This window comes from Salmo trutta, chromosome 24 (assembly GCF_901001165.1).
Source record: "Salmo trutta chromosome 24, fSalTru1.1, whole genome shotgun sequence".
NCBI lineage: Eukaryota > Metazoa > Chordata > Actinopteri > Salmoniformes > Salmonidae > Salmo > Salmo trutta.
This window is the reverse complement of record NC_042980.1, coordinates 28,912,231-28,930,915: the sequence shown is the minus strand read 5'-3', so window position 1 is coordinate 28,930,915 and position 18,685 is coordinate 28,912,231. Positions and strand designations below refer to the sequence as shown.

The window sequence follows — 18,685 nt, the reverse complement described above, 5'->3', positions numbered from 1 at the left end:
TAATGTTTCTGCCATCGTTTCCTTCTGGACTTCAGAACAGCGATTACTCACCTTGGACGAGGATTTTTTCTTTAATGAATCGGATGTGAAGGATATACTGCTCTTCCCAGACCAGGCCCAAATCCCCGTAATTTGTAAGAAGGGGAGACGCCGCTACAGAGGTCGACGAGCCAGATCCTACCAACGGGACATTAACTGTAATACCTACATGTTTCAAGCAGACAACGCCCCTAATTTACAATAACAGGGCTGTAGTGGAGTGGATCGAGAGCTTCAAGTTCCTTGGTGTCCATATCACTAAGGACTTACTGTATCATGGTCCAAATACAGCAAAACAGCTGTGAAGAGGGCACGACAATGCCTATTCCCCCTCAGGAGGCTGAAAAGATTTGGCATGGGTCCTCAGATCCTCCAAAAGTTATACAGCTGCACAATTGAGAGCATCTTGACTGGCTGCATCACTGCCTGGTATGGCAACTGCTCGGAATCTGACTGCAAGGCACTACAGAGGGTAGTGTGGACGGCCCAGTACATCACTGGGGCCAAGCTTCCTGACATCCAGGGCCTCTATCAGGTGGTGTCAGAGGAAGGTCCTAAAAATTGTCAAAGACTCCAGCCACCCAAACCATAGACTGTTCTCTCTGCTACCGCACGGCAAGCGGTAGCTGAGCGCCAAGTCTAGGACCAAAAGGATCCTTAACAGCTTCTACCCCCCCCTAAGCCATTAGACTGCTGAACAGTTAATCAAATGGCTACCCAAACTATTTACATTGACCACCTTATTTTATTCTTATTTAATATATTTTTCTGCACAGACTCTCTTGCACAGGCTCAATGTACACTGACCGGACTCTAACCACACACATACTACACTGATACTGCAAAACACACACACACACGGTCGCGCCCGCATATGTGGGCTCCTGAGTGGCGCAGCGGTCTAACGCACTGCATCTGCTAGAGGCGTCACTACAGACCCTGGTTTGATTCCAGGCTGTATCACAACCGGCCGTGATTGGGAGTCCCATAGGGTGGCGCACAATTGGTCCAGCGTCGTCCGGGTTTGGCGGGGTAGGCCGTCATTGTAAATAAGAATTTGTTCTTAACTGACTTGCCTAGTTAAATAAATATAATATTGATGCCACACATTCACATTCCTTCACATTCTTCACATATGCTGCTGCTACTCTCTGTTTATTATCTATGCAGTGACTTTACCCCTACCTACATGTACATATTACCTCCACTACCCTGTACCCAAGCACATTGACTCGGTACTGGTACTCCTTGTATATAGCCTTGTAATTGTGTTACTGTTTTTCTTTTTAGTTTGTTTAGCACATTTTTCTTACTTTTTTAAACTCTAAATTGTTGTAAGTAAGCATTTCACGGTAACCTTTTGTGTTCGGCGCATGTGACAAATTGATTTTGATTTGATGATAAAATAATCGAACAAACGTCAAACCTATATAGAAAAGTAATGATTTTATTAGTTAAACTGACATAAATAAACATCACATTTTTGAAAAAAATTACAAGATGAAGATTTTTTTTTAAGTTTGCTACAATCTTATGATGGACAGTATATTCTGCTTCGGCTAGGCAAGTGCACACAGAATTGTCAAAATAAAAAATACATAAATACAGATTTCAACATTAAGCCCCTGTGTTTGAACAAAAAAAGCGCATCTACTGATAAACTAAGTACTGCCTACTGTAATACAGACATAAAATATACATGATTTTAAAGCAGACAGATCATTTAACCAATGGTACATATCTGCATTTTTATGTCTAATAAATAAATACATTTAGTGCATATTCCCATTTACCTTCTCGAAGAGTAAATTGAAAAAAAGAAACTATAAATTAAAGGTGGACCAAAGTCAATCTGGATCCGCTAGTTTCATAAAGACAAGAATATTTGCTCTCGTCCCCTACGGTAAGACAGGCCAGCTATCTTCAGTTTGCGTCGCTACATCAGTTGTTTTTGATTATCATTACTCGTATAAACCACCAAAGACAGGGCAAGGAGAGTTCAATACTATGTAGTTTGGGGAAAAACAAATCAAAATAAGAAAACAAACGTTTGATCCAAACCACAACCATGTTCCCCTCAGTTACTGTGATGAGGGATTACACCAAGTCTCTCCTGGATAAACTAAATCAATGCAGTTACTGTGATGAGGGATTACACCAAGTCTCTCCTGGATAAACTAAGTCAATGCAGTTACTGTGATGAGGGATTACACCAAGTCTCTCCTGGATAAACTAAGTCAATGCAGTTACTGTGATGAGGGATTACACCAAGTCTCTCCTGGATAAACTAAGTCAATGCAGTTATGGAGCCATTAGCTGCCTCTTCTGTACTCACTTTTCTGTATTTTCTTGGAAAACAAAAATGAACAGTTTTATATCTGTTCTTACACAGCACATTATGTAATGTTAAATGTTGCCTGAACGGACAATAGTACTGTGTTCACTACTGAATAACATCCTATTCACCCTCTAACCTCCACTTCATCCTTTCCCAAGAGAGACCGAGGAGCATGATTGGTGAAAACTCTACTCAGTTAAAAACAAAGTACCCCAGCTGTGCTTCTGTTCAAGACGATGACAATGTTTAGTAAACTATGAGGGGCCAGGCTAGGGATGAGGAATGACTGTGTCGTTAGCCGATAAACAGAAACATTCTCAATAGGATTCATACTACTACGCTTGAAAAAAACATTGTACAAACATTTTCAAAAGCGCTCCCTGGAATGACAAATATCAACAATCTTAAGTGGTTGATAAAATGTTGTATAAAATCAGCTGTATAAAAAAGTCTACTAAAAAGCATCCAGTGTAGTTTTGGACCATAAGGAAAATGGTTGTCTTGTTTAAAGTATGTGTGCACGGCATATTATGTGGTTTGTTGAAGGCCTAGTGAGTGACCAGAGGTATCCATAACACCTCATCTAAATAACTGCCTATCCTCATTCTCTATCGGGTAAGAAGGCTATCTGGTGAAGAGCAACATAGCCCATACCCTTTTCAATACAAAAACAAATCAAACACAAATTCAGTAATCTCACATGCAGTTAAGTGCTCTGTCTCTCTCTGTGGTTGTTTGGCAGTTACGCCTGCAGAACATCCAGTAGCACATCCTCCTCCTCTGTATGTGGGTTCAGTTCCCCATCTTGATCGCCCCAAAGTACGTCCCCTCCGGTTCAGGGTCCAGCATCCAGGCGTTGGACACGTTAACAAACAGTCCGTCCCCGTGCTGTAGCATCACCCCCCTGCCCTGCTGGGCACAGTACATGTTATACTGAGAGTTATTCCAGCGCATGGTGCTGCCTGTCTTCATCAGCACCACAGACTTGCTGGGCGAGGACGTGTGTTTCTCCTGGGAGATGTACTGGATGAGCTGGGCGTTGTTTACGTCCACGGTCTGGGGTGTGGCGAGGGCGTGTCCAGGGGCGTCGCTGGGCTCTGTCTCAGGTTCCAGGTCGTAGTAGCGGAAACAGGTCTTGGCGTAGACGTAGTACAGGCCTGGCTCATCCACCAGGAGACGGCCGTCATGGTAACGCATCTTCTTCAGGTGGCCCTGCGCCTCGTCCCAATGGATCATAGCTGCTCTCAGCTCCCCCTCTGGAACAATAATACATCAGCAAGTCAATCAGTTGATCAACTAATCAGCAAATAAATCAATCAGTCAATCCATCAGTCAGTCAGTCAGTCAAAGATCTGTCACATAGTTTTGCCATTGTACTGTAAAATGAATATTGGTTGCAGTAGACTAGTTCTAATCTAGCTGTAAACTGTGGCTTACTGTTGGCTACTTCTATGAGCTTACTCTTCACGTAGTCGATGGTCACTTTGATTGGTAGATGAGCTGATGGAAGCCCCTCCCTCCCCTGGTTTTTGCAGCGTTGTCTGCCTTTTCTTGGGTCCCTCAGGGCGTCAGCAAGGATCGGTTCTGTCTGCACTTCCTGTGGAAATGGAAAGGAAATGGTCCTCAACGGAACGTTACACATGCCAGAGCAGGGTGGAACTGTAAAGGCCTGGGAACTCCGGCATCAACAGTTTTAAAAAAGTAGTCACTGAGAGGAAGGATGGATACCACAGGGTCATTTTGTAGTGTAGCTTGTACAGTAGTTTGACATCCTTCCCTTCAAATCAGACAGAGTGAGTGACCGTCCAGCTGCAACCCACTATCTGGAAGTGATTTATCATTAGCCCAATCATAATGCTTTCTAAGCAGTTGCGACATGTTTCAACAAATGCTTATTTCATTGTCTATTTTAATTTGTGTGTGTGCTTGCATGTGTTTCCCACACACTTCTCCCAGTAGTTCTGCCAAGTGAACCTCTAAGCAGCACCAGTCATTGTGGTGTGGTTCTGTAACCCTAGGGCTGCTGGTTAATGTCACCTTTCAGATGATGTTCCTTTCACAGTTCTGGCACCACTTCCAACTTGATTAGATTCAACCCTGGAGTGGTGCGATGACATACGTATCACCAGTCTGAGCTATAGTACACAGACTGGAGACAAGACGCAGCACATAGACAAACAAAACAGAGTCTCTATGCAGGTAAACAGACAGTTACCCAGCCTGCCTGACTGAACGGGTCCGTGTGAAGACCGACCGTCTGCTAGAGACACTTACTTCCAGAACAGAGACATCCTGTAGATGTTTCAACTTGTTTTGTAATTTCCTACATTTTGATCAGCCCTGGTATGCCTGATATGCCATCTCCCCTCCATCCCCAGCCAATGTTGAAATGGAAGAATGTTCTTACATTTCCTGAAAACCACACACAACACCTCTGAATAGAGATGGCACAGAACATTAAATATAAAACAGACTATTGCCCTGAAATGATCATCACTGTGGTTTGCAGCACCATTATTGCACCTGCATGACACTAATATTAAGTCTTCTATATTTACTCAGAAAACAACAGGAGCAGACAGACTTGTAGACATTGAGTCCAAGATTAGTACTGTCTCTCTGCTAAAAACCATTTGCGTTTAAACATGTTTACAGAAAAGTGGTTTCGAATTAGACAGGGTAAACAAGTCTGGCCAAGGCTACGGCGAAATAATGGTCTAACTCCCCCTGGCCCAACACTGTGGCATTTGGCCTTGATTTGTGGTGAGACACTCGACCACAATACCCCCTTCCAGGAAATAGAGGATTACGTTAGCTGGATAGATACAGAGCTGGGATGGTTACTGGTCTACTATATAAAACTTACTACTTCAGTGTATTCAGACCCAGGCCTACGGCTGTTTCTGTTTCATTAATGTCATTCATTAATGTCATTTATTGGCCAAATTCCCATCACCTGGTGTCCTAGGTCTGAATCAGTCACTGATTTAGAGGCGAAGGGTCAAAACCAGTACACTCTGTGTGTGGCCATCCAGGACTATAGTTATCCACTCCTGTGTTGTACTATACTGTTTTACTCTATTGTATCACCTTTCACACAGTTCAGTCCACAGTGCAATAGAAGACTACAGCCCAGCACTGCACAATAGTGTGCAACACTGTACAATAGACAACAGCCATGAGTCATCCATTCCAACCCATTGAGCTCTGAGTATCCTGTGCTCTCTGACCCTCTGGCCATCAGGCTGACCACAGGTCCCACTGTAGGCCCAGCCTGGCTCGATCCTGCATCAAATCAAAGGGCACCTAACAAAAGCAAACATGAGACATGACAGCTCTTAGTAAGGCCTGGTCTTTTAAAAAAACACAAATTTATCAGCAAAGTAACACTGGTCCCAGGGAAGACTGTCACAACACACACACACACTCTATGATAACACAGTAGGAGCCAAACGGACCTGTCAGCCTCACACCTCATAAAGCCTAGAGCAGGGTTCACTCTGGAGGCTGGACCAGGGTTGAGACTACAGCATGGGAACCATCCCTGTCTGAGATGTCACTGTGGAGGCTGGACCAGGGTTGAGACTACAGCATGGGAACCATCCCTGTCTGAGATGTCACTGTGGAGGCTGGACCAGGGTTGAGACTACAGCATGGGAACCATCCCTGTCTGAGATGTCACTGTGGAGGCTGGACCAGGGTTGAGACTACAGCATGGGAACCATCCCTGTCTGAGATGTCACTGTGGAGGCTGGACCAGGGTTGAGACTACAGCATGGAACCATCCCTGTCTGAGATGTCACTGTGGAGGCTGGACCAGGGTTGAGTCTACAGCATGGGAACCATCCCTGTCTGAGATGTCACTGTGGAGGCTGGACCAGGGTTGAGACTACAGCATGGAACCATCCCTGTCTGAGATGTCACTGTGGAGGCTGGACCAGGGTTGAGACTACAGCATGGGAACCATCCCTGTCTGAGATGTCACTGTGGAGGCTGGACCAGGGTTGAGACTACAGCATGGGAACCATCCCTGTCTGAGATGTCACTGTGGAGGCTGGACCAGGGTTGAGACTACAGCATGGAACCATCCCTGTCTGAGATGTCACTGTGGAGGCTGGACCAGGGTTGAGACTACAGCATGGGAACCATCCCTGTCTGAGATGTCACTGTGGAGGCTGGACCAGGGTTGAGACTACAGCATGGAACCATCCCTGTCTGAGATGTCACTGTGGAGGCTGGACCAGGGTTGAGACTACAGCATGGGAACCATCCCTGTCTGAGATGTCACTGTGGAGGCTGGACCAGGGTTGAGACTACAGCATGGGAACCATCCCTGTCTGAGATGTCACTGTGGAGGCTGGACCAGGGTTGAGACTACAGCATGGAACCATCCCTGTCTGAGATGTCACTGTGGAGGCTGGACCAGGGTTGAGACTACAGCATGGGAACCATCCCTGTCTGAGATGTCACTGTGGAGGCTGGACCAGGGTTGAGACTACAGCATGGAACCATCCCTGTCTGAGATGTCACTGTGGAGGCTGGACCAGGGTTGAGACTACAGCATGGGAACCATCCCTGTCTGAGATGTCACTGTGGAGGCTGGACCAGGGTTGAGACTACAGCATGGGAACCATCCCTGTCCGAGATGTCACTCTGACGACACAAAGGCCTCCTTAGTCCAAGGCAGGACAGAGCAAAGTGAGTGGTTTGTCTAAGCACTCTTTTGGGGCAATGAGAGCAAAGCAGAGCTGCTAACTTTCTTTGTGTTTTACTTCCTGGAAAGATTTGGCTGTTGCCGGTGGAAACCTGTGCCAGAGAGATGGTAGAACATTCCAAGAAGTAATTACAGAAACTCCTGTCTGACCTCAACAATGGTGCATTCCACCACTATATACCACTGTTACTGATGAGCAAAGGTTTACTCAAGACAAACTGACTTTGCAACTGCCTCTGCCAAACCATTATATCATCTGATTGGTGCCCCACTACAGTACAGCAAACTACAGGCCAAACTGACTCTAGACCTACCCCCCCAATCCTCATGTTATTAGGGTGATGACTGGCTTGACCTCTCTACAGGCCCCAGACCACACTGGGGTTAGGGTTTGAAGCTGGATTTGGCATAGGGTGTAAAGCTGCTGGGGTATGCACAACAAGCTTTCTGCTCCTCACTTTAAAAACAAAAGCATGGGAACAGCACGACATAGCACAAATTTGAGAATGGGTTACCTTGTTTTTGTTTTAATATAAAAGTTTGTTTTTAAAGTTTTAAATACTGAATTGTACACCACCCCATGCTGATAATACTGTTCCTTCCTATTTGCAACTTATAGGAGGAAATGCCTTGCATCAAAACATTGTTGGAATGCCTTTACTCAACCTACAAGGTGGAATGTTGTAACACTTTTTTTCCCTTAGTGAAATTCAATGGCTGAACATGCACACCAAGGTGGTTACCCAGCAGTTTCCCCTAGCTTTTACTGATATTCTGGTTTGACCAAACAGGACTGCCATAGGCTAACTCACACACAGGACAAGGATGTTACGTGTCAGAGAATCAATGAATGAAGCCAAAAAGGAAACAGAGCCTTGGAATTTATATCCTGTAGATCAGGGATCATCAACTAGATTCAACAGCAAGACAATTTTTTTTCTTTTTTGTTTCTTGAGTGGATGGTCAGGGGCCCGGAACATAATATACAAATAATTTGTAGACTGCAAATTGACCGCAAGAACCCCAAACAGATAATATTTGACTAAAACATAATAGTTTCAAACCTTGTTTACATTTGTATGCAATCACATACCGTATATCTCTTTATTATGCGTGGGAATACTTTGGAGCAAATTTCCAAATGTAAAATCCCTTGGAGCTGATTTGCTGGTGCTTTTACAGTCTTATGTCCACCCAAAAAAGAAGTATGTGGACACCTGCTTGTCGAACATCTCATTCCAAAATCATGGGCATTAATATTGAGTTGGTCCCCCCTTTGCTGCTATAACAGCCTCCACTCTTCTGGGAAGGCTTTCCACTAGATGTTGGAACATTGCTGAGGGACAAGAGCTTTAGTGAGGTCAGGCACAGATGTTGGCCTGGCTCGCAGTCTGCGTTCCAATTCGTCTCCAAGGTGTTCGATGGAGTTGAGGTCAGGGCTCTGTGCAGGCCAGTCAAGTTCTTCCACACCGATCTCGACAAACCATTTCTGTATGGACCTCACTTTGTGCACGAGGGCATTGCTGAAACAGGAAAGGGCCTTCCCCAAACTGTTACCACAAAGTTGAAAGCACAGAATCGTAAAGAATGTCATTGTATGCTGTAGCATTAAGATTTCCCTTCACTGGAACTAAGGGGCCTAGCCCGAACCATGAAAAACAGCCCCAGACCATTATTCCTCCTCCACCAAACTTTACAATTGGCACTATGTATTGGGGCAGGTAGCATTATCCTGGAATCCCACGAAACCCAGATTCATCCGTCGGACTGCCAGATGGTGAAGCATGATTCATCACTCCAGAGAACTGCTCCAATGGCGGCGAGCTTTACACCACTCCAGCAGACGCTTGGCATTGCGCTTTGTGATTTTAGGCTCGTGGACAGACACACTGAAGATCACTTAGCTCTTCATTAAGGCCATTTTACTGTCAATGTTTGTCTAGGGAGATTGCATGCTTGTGCGCTCGATTATATACACCTGTCAGCAACGGGTGTGGCTGAAATAGCCGAATCCACTAATTTGAAGGGGTGTCCACATACTTTTTTATATATAGTGTATATATAACTTGGGGGGGACAAATTATTTGCCCCCCCCCAAAGTTGTATGTATCTATGTAATCCTCTTTCACAGTAATTAGCCTATTTATCTGGTATTTCCTCCAAAACAGCAATTACCTTCTTAATTACATTACCAGATAAATACCATCTGAAAAAAAATTAGAATATAAAGTGTCATCCGACAATCTCCTGAGCTTTAATGACAAACATATGCCTATTAATTGTACCTTACCAGGAAGTACAGAACAACATACAGTTAAAAACCCTCTTTGAACCAATGAGAGGGCTGGTTATTATGATCAGACAGGGGTCAACTCACCTCTATTGGCTGCTGTGGGGCAGAGGAGATGTCTACCTGGAAACAGAAACAAACACTGGCGTTAAGAAGACGAATATTACCTAACAATCCCCCTAATCTATCAGAGTAAAACACACACATTGTTGACAGGTAGCCCCAAGGGTGTCACAATGAATTGACTGAAACCTCGAAGACCATGTGAATTGACTCTCTGGCCAACCATTAATGACATGAATTGATCAAATGGTTAAAGAGGACATATTGTAAGAACTGAACTTTATAACTACAACTTCCATCCCTGCCATTATTGTGCTTTCTAGCATGGACATATAGTCTAGTGAGGCACTGTATCCGTAGGTTCCAGGTGCCATTTCTCTGTACTGGTCATCACCAGACCTCTTCAACCATTACCTATAATACCCATTCCCATCCTGATTCCCATCCCTATAACTCTATCTAGAACCAGATGTCCTGTACATCCTGGTCTCTCAGACCCTCAGAGTCTGAGTGTTTAGAAACAGCCTTCAGCAGCACATTCCTCCTGAGGCAAGGAGCTGTGCTGCCTCCTGCTCCCTCATCAGATACAGTAACTCCTACAGGTGTTCAGACAGGGAGACTGGTGTAGTACCAATATCTGGTACTACACCAGTCTAAAGTGCTACCCTATGGGTCTGTCGTCGGGAGGACCGTTTATTCAGAGAACGGCTCAGTGTCTCGTTTTTCTTTCTCTTCGCTGAGTGGAAAGCTAATTCAGCCCAATCAGATGCTTTCTCACTGCAGGACCAGGGAAGGCCAGTCTGAATGGGAGACTTTTAATATGGAGTTTGATGGCTCACAGCAGAGATCTTCTTTCTGCATCCATTTCCTAACACAACCTGGTCCTCGTGCCAAATACAGCTCTAAGACACTCTCTCTTTTCCTACTCTGACTTGTCTCCAGGAGTTAACAAGCTACCGGCACACACCACAACACTTTATTTATGGCAAAAGATGGGTCAAACAAACATTGACATTATTCTGCAGCATGCTCGCTCTCTCTCTTTCTCTCTCCAAACACACACACACCACATGCTGGACTTCATTAGGCCTGCGTGTGAAGACTGATGGAGCATCGTGATGGAACTGAAATGTTTTCTTGTTGTTTGGCTTGTTGAAACATGAAACCATTCAACTCCACAAACCACCATACAGAAAAAATAACAACCCAGACCGAATGTTAATGCTGTCTTATACAAGACTGATTGTGCATGGTGATAGGGGTAGCTGACAGGTTAGCCACCTGACTGGCACTGAAGCACATAAATGTCACTGAAAAGTTATTCTGTCTCTTTATGCTGAGGGCTAATGGCTTGCCTGGAGAAGACCTGGAGATAAGAGAAGTGATACAGGTTTATTTTGTATATGGTTGCTTAGGCAATACAAATGTAGTATTTTATTTTGCCAATAAAGTATTTTTGAACTTTGTTTTGAATTTCAGAACAGCTAAAAATCTTTAGGAGAGATTCTTGGTGGGTTTCTGAAACCTGGCTATAAACTGTTGCAGCCCACCTCCCCAAACTACATAATAAACTTTAAGAAACATCTGTTTATTCTCAGTATTCAACGGATACCTCTAAAAACCTCAAATAACAGAGTAAACACCCCCAAAAATGCCTGCAATAAGTAAAAACAGCTGTATTTTACAAACAAGATTGCTTGAATGACAGCTTTACAGTATGTTCACTATCCCCATCTGCCTGGCTTTCGCTGTTGAGATTTATTGTTGTGAAAACGGGAGATTGCTTTGATAAGGTCTGTAACAAATGGAAAATACTGTATTGCCGAAATAACTGTTAACTCCCTATAATCTGGGCGGGAAATCTCAGCAGTACAGAGAGATGATAGATAGATGATAGATAGGCTATGTAAAACAGAGCGCTGACAGCTTGTTTTACTGTTGGGGACAAGTTCACAGAAGTACGGTCACTTGCAGCCCAGAGAAAGAAGTACGGTCACTTGCAGCCCAGAGCACAGATTGTTCTAAGAAAGTGCTCACGCTCATCAGCCGCAAGTTTCTCAAGAAGTGGCGAGCCGGAACTGAACCTGCGAGGTTCAAACCTGTGCTCTTCAAACTGCAATATGTCTTGGTAGCCTATTCCAGGAAAGCAATGCGGAACTGACAACTATTTAATAAACGACAATGTTGCATATTCATATTGTTACGGCTATTGTTAGGTTGCTTATTTAAAATCAAAGTGAAAGCAGGCAACCCGCAGCTCCACGTTAAAATGTTGACGGGCACTAGTGTCGCAACTCGCATGTGTGTCGCATAGGCCTAGTTATATTATCACCCGTTGTGCACCTTGAAAAGTGTCTTACCTCTTGAAGATAACCTGTCAAGTGTAACAAGATCGCCACACTCGATGCAATCTGCAGCAATCCCATAACAGCAAGAGTTCCGAATATAAGCGGTCTATAGGTGGGTTCCGAGCCATGGGACGTGTGGTAGCGGGGCTGAGCGCTCTCTGTGTCGGAGTGGTTCCTCAGGTAGCCTCGGTAATCATTAGCTGCCATGGTGAGACCTGGTGCTCTGGATGAATAGACTACTTTGAGTGGAAGGAAGGAAATTCTGACCGAGGAGAGCTATAAACAGTGGGTGGGCAGAAGACTAGCGGCTCCCTTTGTAGAGAGACAGCCAATCAGACGAAAGTAATCTCTAGTATAGTGTGTGTGTGTGTGTGTGTGTGTGTGTGTGTGTGTGTGTGTGCTGCCTGTCAAGACGCACGCACACACACATTGCCATAACAGGTTAAACTAGACCGGACTCTTTATAACACACAGCCCAAGATCACTCCTGCCGCGATGGAATGATTGGTATGGGGACATTTGCTGGATAAAAAAGAGTTATAAGCACTTTATGACCATAGGAGTCTGGCAGTTATTTTTACCCTAAAGGTTTTCTTTGCAGAGTAAATGTTCCCTAGTTGATGAATTGTCTCATTAGAGAAGTCATTCCCAACCCAAATATCTCTGTTGAGGGATTCACCATATAACACCGGATATGACACCGGATGTGTGTGTGTGTGTGTGTGTACCTCTGTGCATGCCAACACCTCAACCACATACTGTCTTCCACTCATCGAATGTGAACACTGACACAATAATGACCACAAATTGGAGCTGTCACTGTGTCTTACTGGTGTTCGACACATAACGAAAAAGACATTACAGCCAAAGACTTTGAAATTTACATACAGTACCAGTCAAAGGTTTGGACACACCTACTTATCCAGGGTTTTTATTTTTACTGTTTTCTACATTGTAGAATAGTGAAGACATCAAAACTATGAAATAACACATATGGAATCATGTAGTAACCAAAAAAGTGTTTAACAAATACATTTTATATTTGAGATTCTTCAAAGTAGCCACCCTTTGGCTTGATGACAGCTTTGCACACTCTTGGCATTCTCTCAACCAGCTTCATGAGGTAGTCACCTGGAATGCATTTCAATTAACAGGTGTGCCTTGTTAAAAGTTAATTTGTGGAGTTTCTTTCCGTCTTAATGCATTTGAGCCAATCAGTTGTGTTGTGACAAGGTAGCAGTGGTATACAGAAGATAGCCCTATTTGATAAAACCCAACACACGTCCAGGCTGTGTAAGGGCTATTTGACCAAGAAGGAAAGTGACGGAGTGCTGCATCAGATGACCTGGCCTCCACAATCACCGGACCTCAACCCAATTGAGATCGTTTGGGATGAGTTGGACCGCAGAGTGAATGAAAAGCAGCCAACAAGTGCTCAGCATATGTGGGAACTCCTTCAAGACTGTTGGAAAAGCATTCCAGGTGAAGCTGGTTGAGAGAATGCCAAGAGTGTGTAAAGCTGTCAAGGCAAAGGGTGGCTACTTTGAAGAATATAAAATATATTTAGATTTAGCACTTTTTTGGTTACTACATGATTCCATATGTGTTATTTCCTAATTTTGATGTCTTCACTATTATTCTGTAATGTTGAAAATAGTAAAAATAAATAGAACTCCTGGAATGATTAGGTGTGTTCAAACTTTTGACTGGTACTGTACATTTAAAAACATTAACATGTAGTGTGTGTGTGTAACAGTGTAGGTTCCGTCCCTCTCTTCGCCCCAACCTGGGCTCGAACCAAGGACCCTTGCACACATCAACAACTGACGCCCACGAAGCATCGTTACCCATCGCGCCACAAAAGCCACGGCCCTTGCAGCGCAAGGGGAACAACCACTTCAGGTCTCAGAGCGAGTGACTTCACTGATTGAAACGCTATTAGCGCGCACCCCCGCTAACTAACTAGCCATTTCACATCGGTTACACTCACCCCCCTTTTGACCTCCTCCTTTTCCGCAGCAACCAATGATCCGGGTCAACAGCATCAATGTAACAGTGTAGGTTCCGTCCCTCTCTTCGCCCCAACCTGGGCTCAAACCAGGGACCCTTGCACACATCAACAACTGACACCCCACGAAGCATCGTTACCCATCGCGCCACAAAAGCCGCGGCCCTTGCAACGCAAGGGGAACAACCACTTCAAGTCTCAGAGCGAGTGACGTCACTGATTGAAACGCTATTAACGCACACCACCGCTAACTAACTAGCCATTTCACATCGGTTACACGTGCATCTATCAGTTATGCATAGGGTACATGTCAGTACATACACACAACAAGTAGGTTAAGGTTAGGAGTTAGGTTAAAGGATTAATGTTAGGGCTAGCTAACATGCTAAGTAGAACCAAAGTAGCTACAAAGTAGTAAGTAGTTGTTAATTAGCTAAAATGCTAAAGTTTTCCATGATGAGATTCGAACACGCAACCTTTGGGTTAATTTTAGTGATTGAATTCAATGATGAGTATGAATGTGTTTAGCAGAATGCATGCTATTGGGCTATTAAAGTCAGTACCAAACCCAATAAACTTTACAATCTAGTCCAATACAATTCAATAAAATGTTCTGTCCCCTTACGGCAATTGGTTCCTCTATGCTGCCTCAGCTTCTTTACTGTGAGCATTACAGGGTCTAAACTGTATATAATATCAACATCCCAGTGGTCCTCCTCTGGCCAGGATAATTATACTGGAATAACCTCCCTGCTCTACTGGAATAACCTCCCTGCTCTACTGGAATAACCTCCCTGCTCTACTGGAATAACCTCCCTGCTCTACTGGAATAACCTCCCTGCTCTACTGGAATAACCTCCCTGCTCTACTGGAATAACCATGCTCTACTGGAATAACCATGCTCTACTCTGTTTTCTGATGACAGCAAAAGAAACAACATCATAGTATTTGAAAACCCAGCAGAAAGAAAAACTCTGTTTTGAAACAAAGGTTATTTTAGGCAGACACTGTGACAATAGAAAGGGGGGATGGAGAGGGGGTAGGTTGGTGAATTTGCAAAATCCAAGTGAATCTCTGGGTGCCAGTGGAGTTCATGGGAGAAATGTGGCTATTTTACGTCTTTAGCCCTAAACCAGAAAACCTCCTGGCGCTAGAAACAAGTAATACTCCGTCATTATGGGCTTTTTGATTTTCACAAAACCACACACACATGATTTCAGTTATGTGTAGTAGAACTATATTTAATTTGTATGCAATGGATGCTACCATTGTAGGTGAGCAAAATACATCCTACTTCAATAACCTTCTGACCTTAGGTTTGACCTCCCTGACATGGTTTGCAAACCTGCCTCCCATTGGTAGACATTTACCTGCACTCATCTGATAGGAGAGGCAAACACTGACTTTGAGTAAAGCCAGAGTGTCTATGTATCCGGATGACTCAACACTACTGTATACACATCAGCTACTACAGCAACTGAAATGACTGCTACACTTAACAAAGAGCTGCAGTTAGTTTGAGTGAGTGGCAAGTAGTACGTTAGCCCTAAATATTTCTAAAACTAAAAGCATTGTATTTGGAACAAAACACTCACTAAACCCTAAACCTCAACTAAATCTTGTAATAAATTATGTGGAAATTGAGCAAGTTGAGATGACTAAACTGCTTGGAGTCAGTGGCGGTTCTAGACCATTTCAACTGGGGGGGCCAAGCTGGGGCCAGTTGTACTGTTAGAGGGTCCAGTTACATTAGACGTTATTGTTGTCATATCGTTTTCTTCACTGCATTGCAGGCATTAGCAGGCAAAAGACCATGTTCATAATCATTAGTGTTCCGCGTTGCCACTGTCTAATAACGGATGAAAAAAAGAACAATAACACATTTTTGCTATGTAAAAATTATTTCATACTCCACATTTAGGGGGGCCACAAGGGGGTCCAAAATTGTTGTCACAGGGGCACTGGCCCCCACTCTATTCCACGTCAAATAACTGACGTAATCAGTTAAAAAACATCTTATGTAACAGCGGGGACTGTGAAGCAACACAAACATTGGCACAGACGCATGCATACACACACATATACACACGATAACATATGCACTATACATACATATGGATTTAGTACTGTAGATATGTGGTAGTGGTGGAGTAGGGGCCTGAGGGCACACAGTGTGTTGTGAAATCTGTGAATGTATTGTAATGTTTTTAAAATTGTATGAACTGCCATAATTTTGCTGGACCCCAGGAAGAGTAGCTGCTGCTTTGGAGCAGCTAATGGGGATCCATAATAAATACAAATACAAACCCCCTTCCCTTCCTCCATGACCTTTTGAACTTGGCTGCCTGTGCCCCTGGCCCTGTGCCTCTGGCCCTGTGCCTCTGGCTCTGTCTGTGGCTCTACCCCTGCCTCTAACTGTGATCCTGTTAGCTCCTCTCCCGGTCAGGGGTGCTTAATACACCGTGAGAACCTGTGTTTAGCTGTGGCTTTCCTGCTCTACCCTCAGCTATTTCCCCCCAGCCCAGGAACCTGGACTAGCGGCCTGCGGTACAACAAAGGTTTGGGTGGTGTTGTGTTTGTGTGTGTGGTATTCCTCTGTGTTTTGCCATGTGAGCTGTTCTGGTCTCTGCCAGAGAGGAGAGGGGCGGACCGAACCCAATGCTCCTTTCCGGGGTGGGGGGGGGGTGGCTAAAGCTGGAGAGAGAGAATTCTGTGTTAAATAGACCCCCTAGTGTTCTATTAGGGAGATTGGCAGGAGTGGACATACATACAGACCTTTATAACCATTCATATGAGTTTAACAACTCACCTGCAACCAGTAAGCCTTGTCCTAACCTTACCCACAAAGAATATATATAAAGATGTTCTACTTGCTCATCAATTCTGACAATATCGCCACTGACCTTTCTACCGTGGCCATATAGTGACCATCTGATTACTAGCCCTCCCATAGAGCACAGTCTAAAGTAAGAGGTGTGGGGTTAAAGGTCAGGACCTCATCCCTAGTATGTCAGACTGTTAAGTCACAGTGAGAAGAGGAGGTTCCGGTAGTCTAGACTTCTCATGGCTATTTCAGTTTCAAAACAACCAGCGTGATTTCACTGGATTCAGGTTATTTTGAAGCCCACAAGTGGGCAGAGATTTTAAATTAGAGTGGCCAAATAGTGTATAATAAGGAAGTGGATGTGTATTTATAGTTTGGGAGTTTTGGTCTGTGATATTTGTAACCCCGTCCCCAGGCTCAATTGCTACCACACATAGAGAGCCAGCTGGGTGGACTTGATAATATTGGTGACATGCGTTTTTGTGTGCAACATTTCCCTCAATTGCTAATGGAGTAGCTTGTCCTTGATTTGATTGAGCAGTCTAGAAAATGTGTCATTTGAGGGTTTCTGCTAACCAGGTTATTTGGAGGTAAACAGTTGTGTACCCAAGGTATAATAGATGTGTGTCCTCAATTTATTCAGAGTCTGAATTAGAGAATGAATTACAGTTGCCTTGTCGAATGAAGAGTCACGACATGCATTGTCGGTCTCTCCCCTCTCTCCCACATCCTCTGTGGTAACAATTTCATCCCCAATCTGCCATCACACACACACACACACACACACTTGTGCATAAACACAACTTTTCAGAGAGCATACAGAGGTAGACAGACTCCACCAAAGCTCTGTCTTCTGTCTCCTGGATTATTACATAGCAACCTGCTTAGCAACTAGGATATATACAGTGAAGTTCAACCTCCACTCCAACACACACACTCTCCGTCCACATCTCACATCACAATGCTCAGTGGTTTAATCAAAACTATACATTTTAAAAAGAACATTTGAGAAATTGTAGTCTAAGTAGGGATATTCCTGCTTATTAGACCCATGTACACTGTACAAAAATAAACGCAACATGCAACAATTTCAAAGATTTTACTGAGTTACAGTTCAAATAAGGAAATATGAAAATTGAAATAAATTCATTAGGCCCTAATCTATGGATTTCACAACTGGGAATACAGATATGCATCTGTTGGTCACAGAGACCTTTAAAAAAAGTAGGGGAGTGGATCAGAAAACCAGTCAGTATTTGGTGTGACCACCACTTGCCAAATGCAGCGCGACACATCTCTTTTGTATAGAGCTAGTTGATCTGGCTGTTGATTGTGGGCTGTGGAATGTTGTCCCACTCCTTTTCAATGGCTGTGCGAAGTTGCTGGATGTTGGCGGGAACTGGACCAATCTGTCGTACACGTTGATCCAGAGCATCCCAAACATGCTCAATGGGTGACATGTCTAGTGAGTATGCAGGCCATGGAAGAACTGGGACATGTTCTGCTTCCAGGAATTGTGTACAGATCCTTACGACAATGGACCTCAGGATCTCGTTACGATATCCCTGTGCATTCAAATTGCCACCGATAAAATGCAATTGTGTTCGTTGTCCATAGCTTATGCCTGCCCATACTATAACCCCACCGCCACAATTTATTTAAATGTATTTTATTTAACCTTTACTTAACACTGTATCATATCTCCAGGGCTGTGGTGTTTGAAGTGACCACAGAGAGGAAGAAGAGGTTAGGTTAAGAGGTTTTGGGAGGGAGATTGATGTCATGTACCGGGCAATCGGTTCACAATGTTGACATCAGCAAACCACTCACCCACACGACGCCATACACGCTGGCTGTCATCTGCCTGGTACAGTTGAAACCGGGATTTAACTGTGAAGAGCACACTTCCCCAGCGTGCCAGTGGCCACTGAAGTTGAGCACTTGGCTACTGAAGTCAGTTACGACACCAAACTGCATTCAGGTCAAGACCATGGTGAGGACGATGAGCTTCCCTGAGACGGTTTGTGACAGTTTGTGCAGTAAATTCATCGGTTGTGCAAA

The 18,685-nt window shown here is 44.2% G+C and overlaps 1 protein-coding gene across 2 annotated transcripts; it reads right to left on the bottom strand.

Moving 5' to 3' along the window:
* Positions 1 to 1,468: 1,468 nt before the first annotated feature.
* On the bottom strand, positions 1,469 to 12,124 carry LOC115161051 (tumor necrosis factor ligand superfamily member 11). 2 transcript variants are annotated; one of them, XM_029711738.1, is made up of 4 exons: positions 11,805 to 12,124; positions 9,469 to 9,504; positions 3,815 to 3,974; positions 1,469 to 3,633 (listed from the first exon to the last, which is right to left on the bottom strand). In XM_029711738.1, exons 1-4 carry the CDS (start codon positions 11,997 to 11,999, stop codon positions 3,170 to 3,172), a joined length of 855 nt encoding a protein of 284 aa, XP_029567598.1. In that variant the 5' UTR covers positions 12,000 to 12,124; the 3' UTR covers positions 1,469 to 3,169. The 2 variants fall into 2 exon arrangements, with proteins under 2 accessions (XP_029567598.1, XP_029567599.1); XM_029711739.1 differs by having other exon boundaries at positions 3,839 to 3,974; positions 11,805 to 12,121.
* Between the last annotated feature and the right edge of the window lie 6,561 nt (positions 12,125 to 18,685).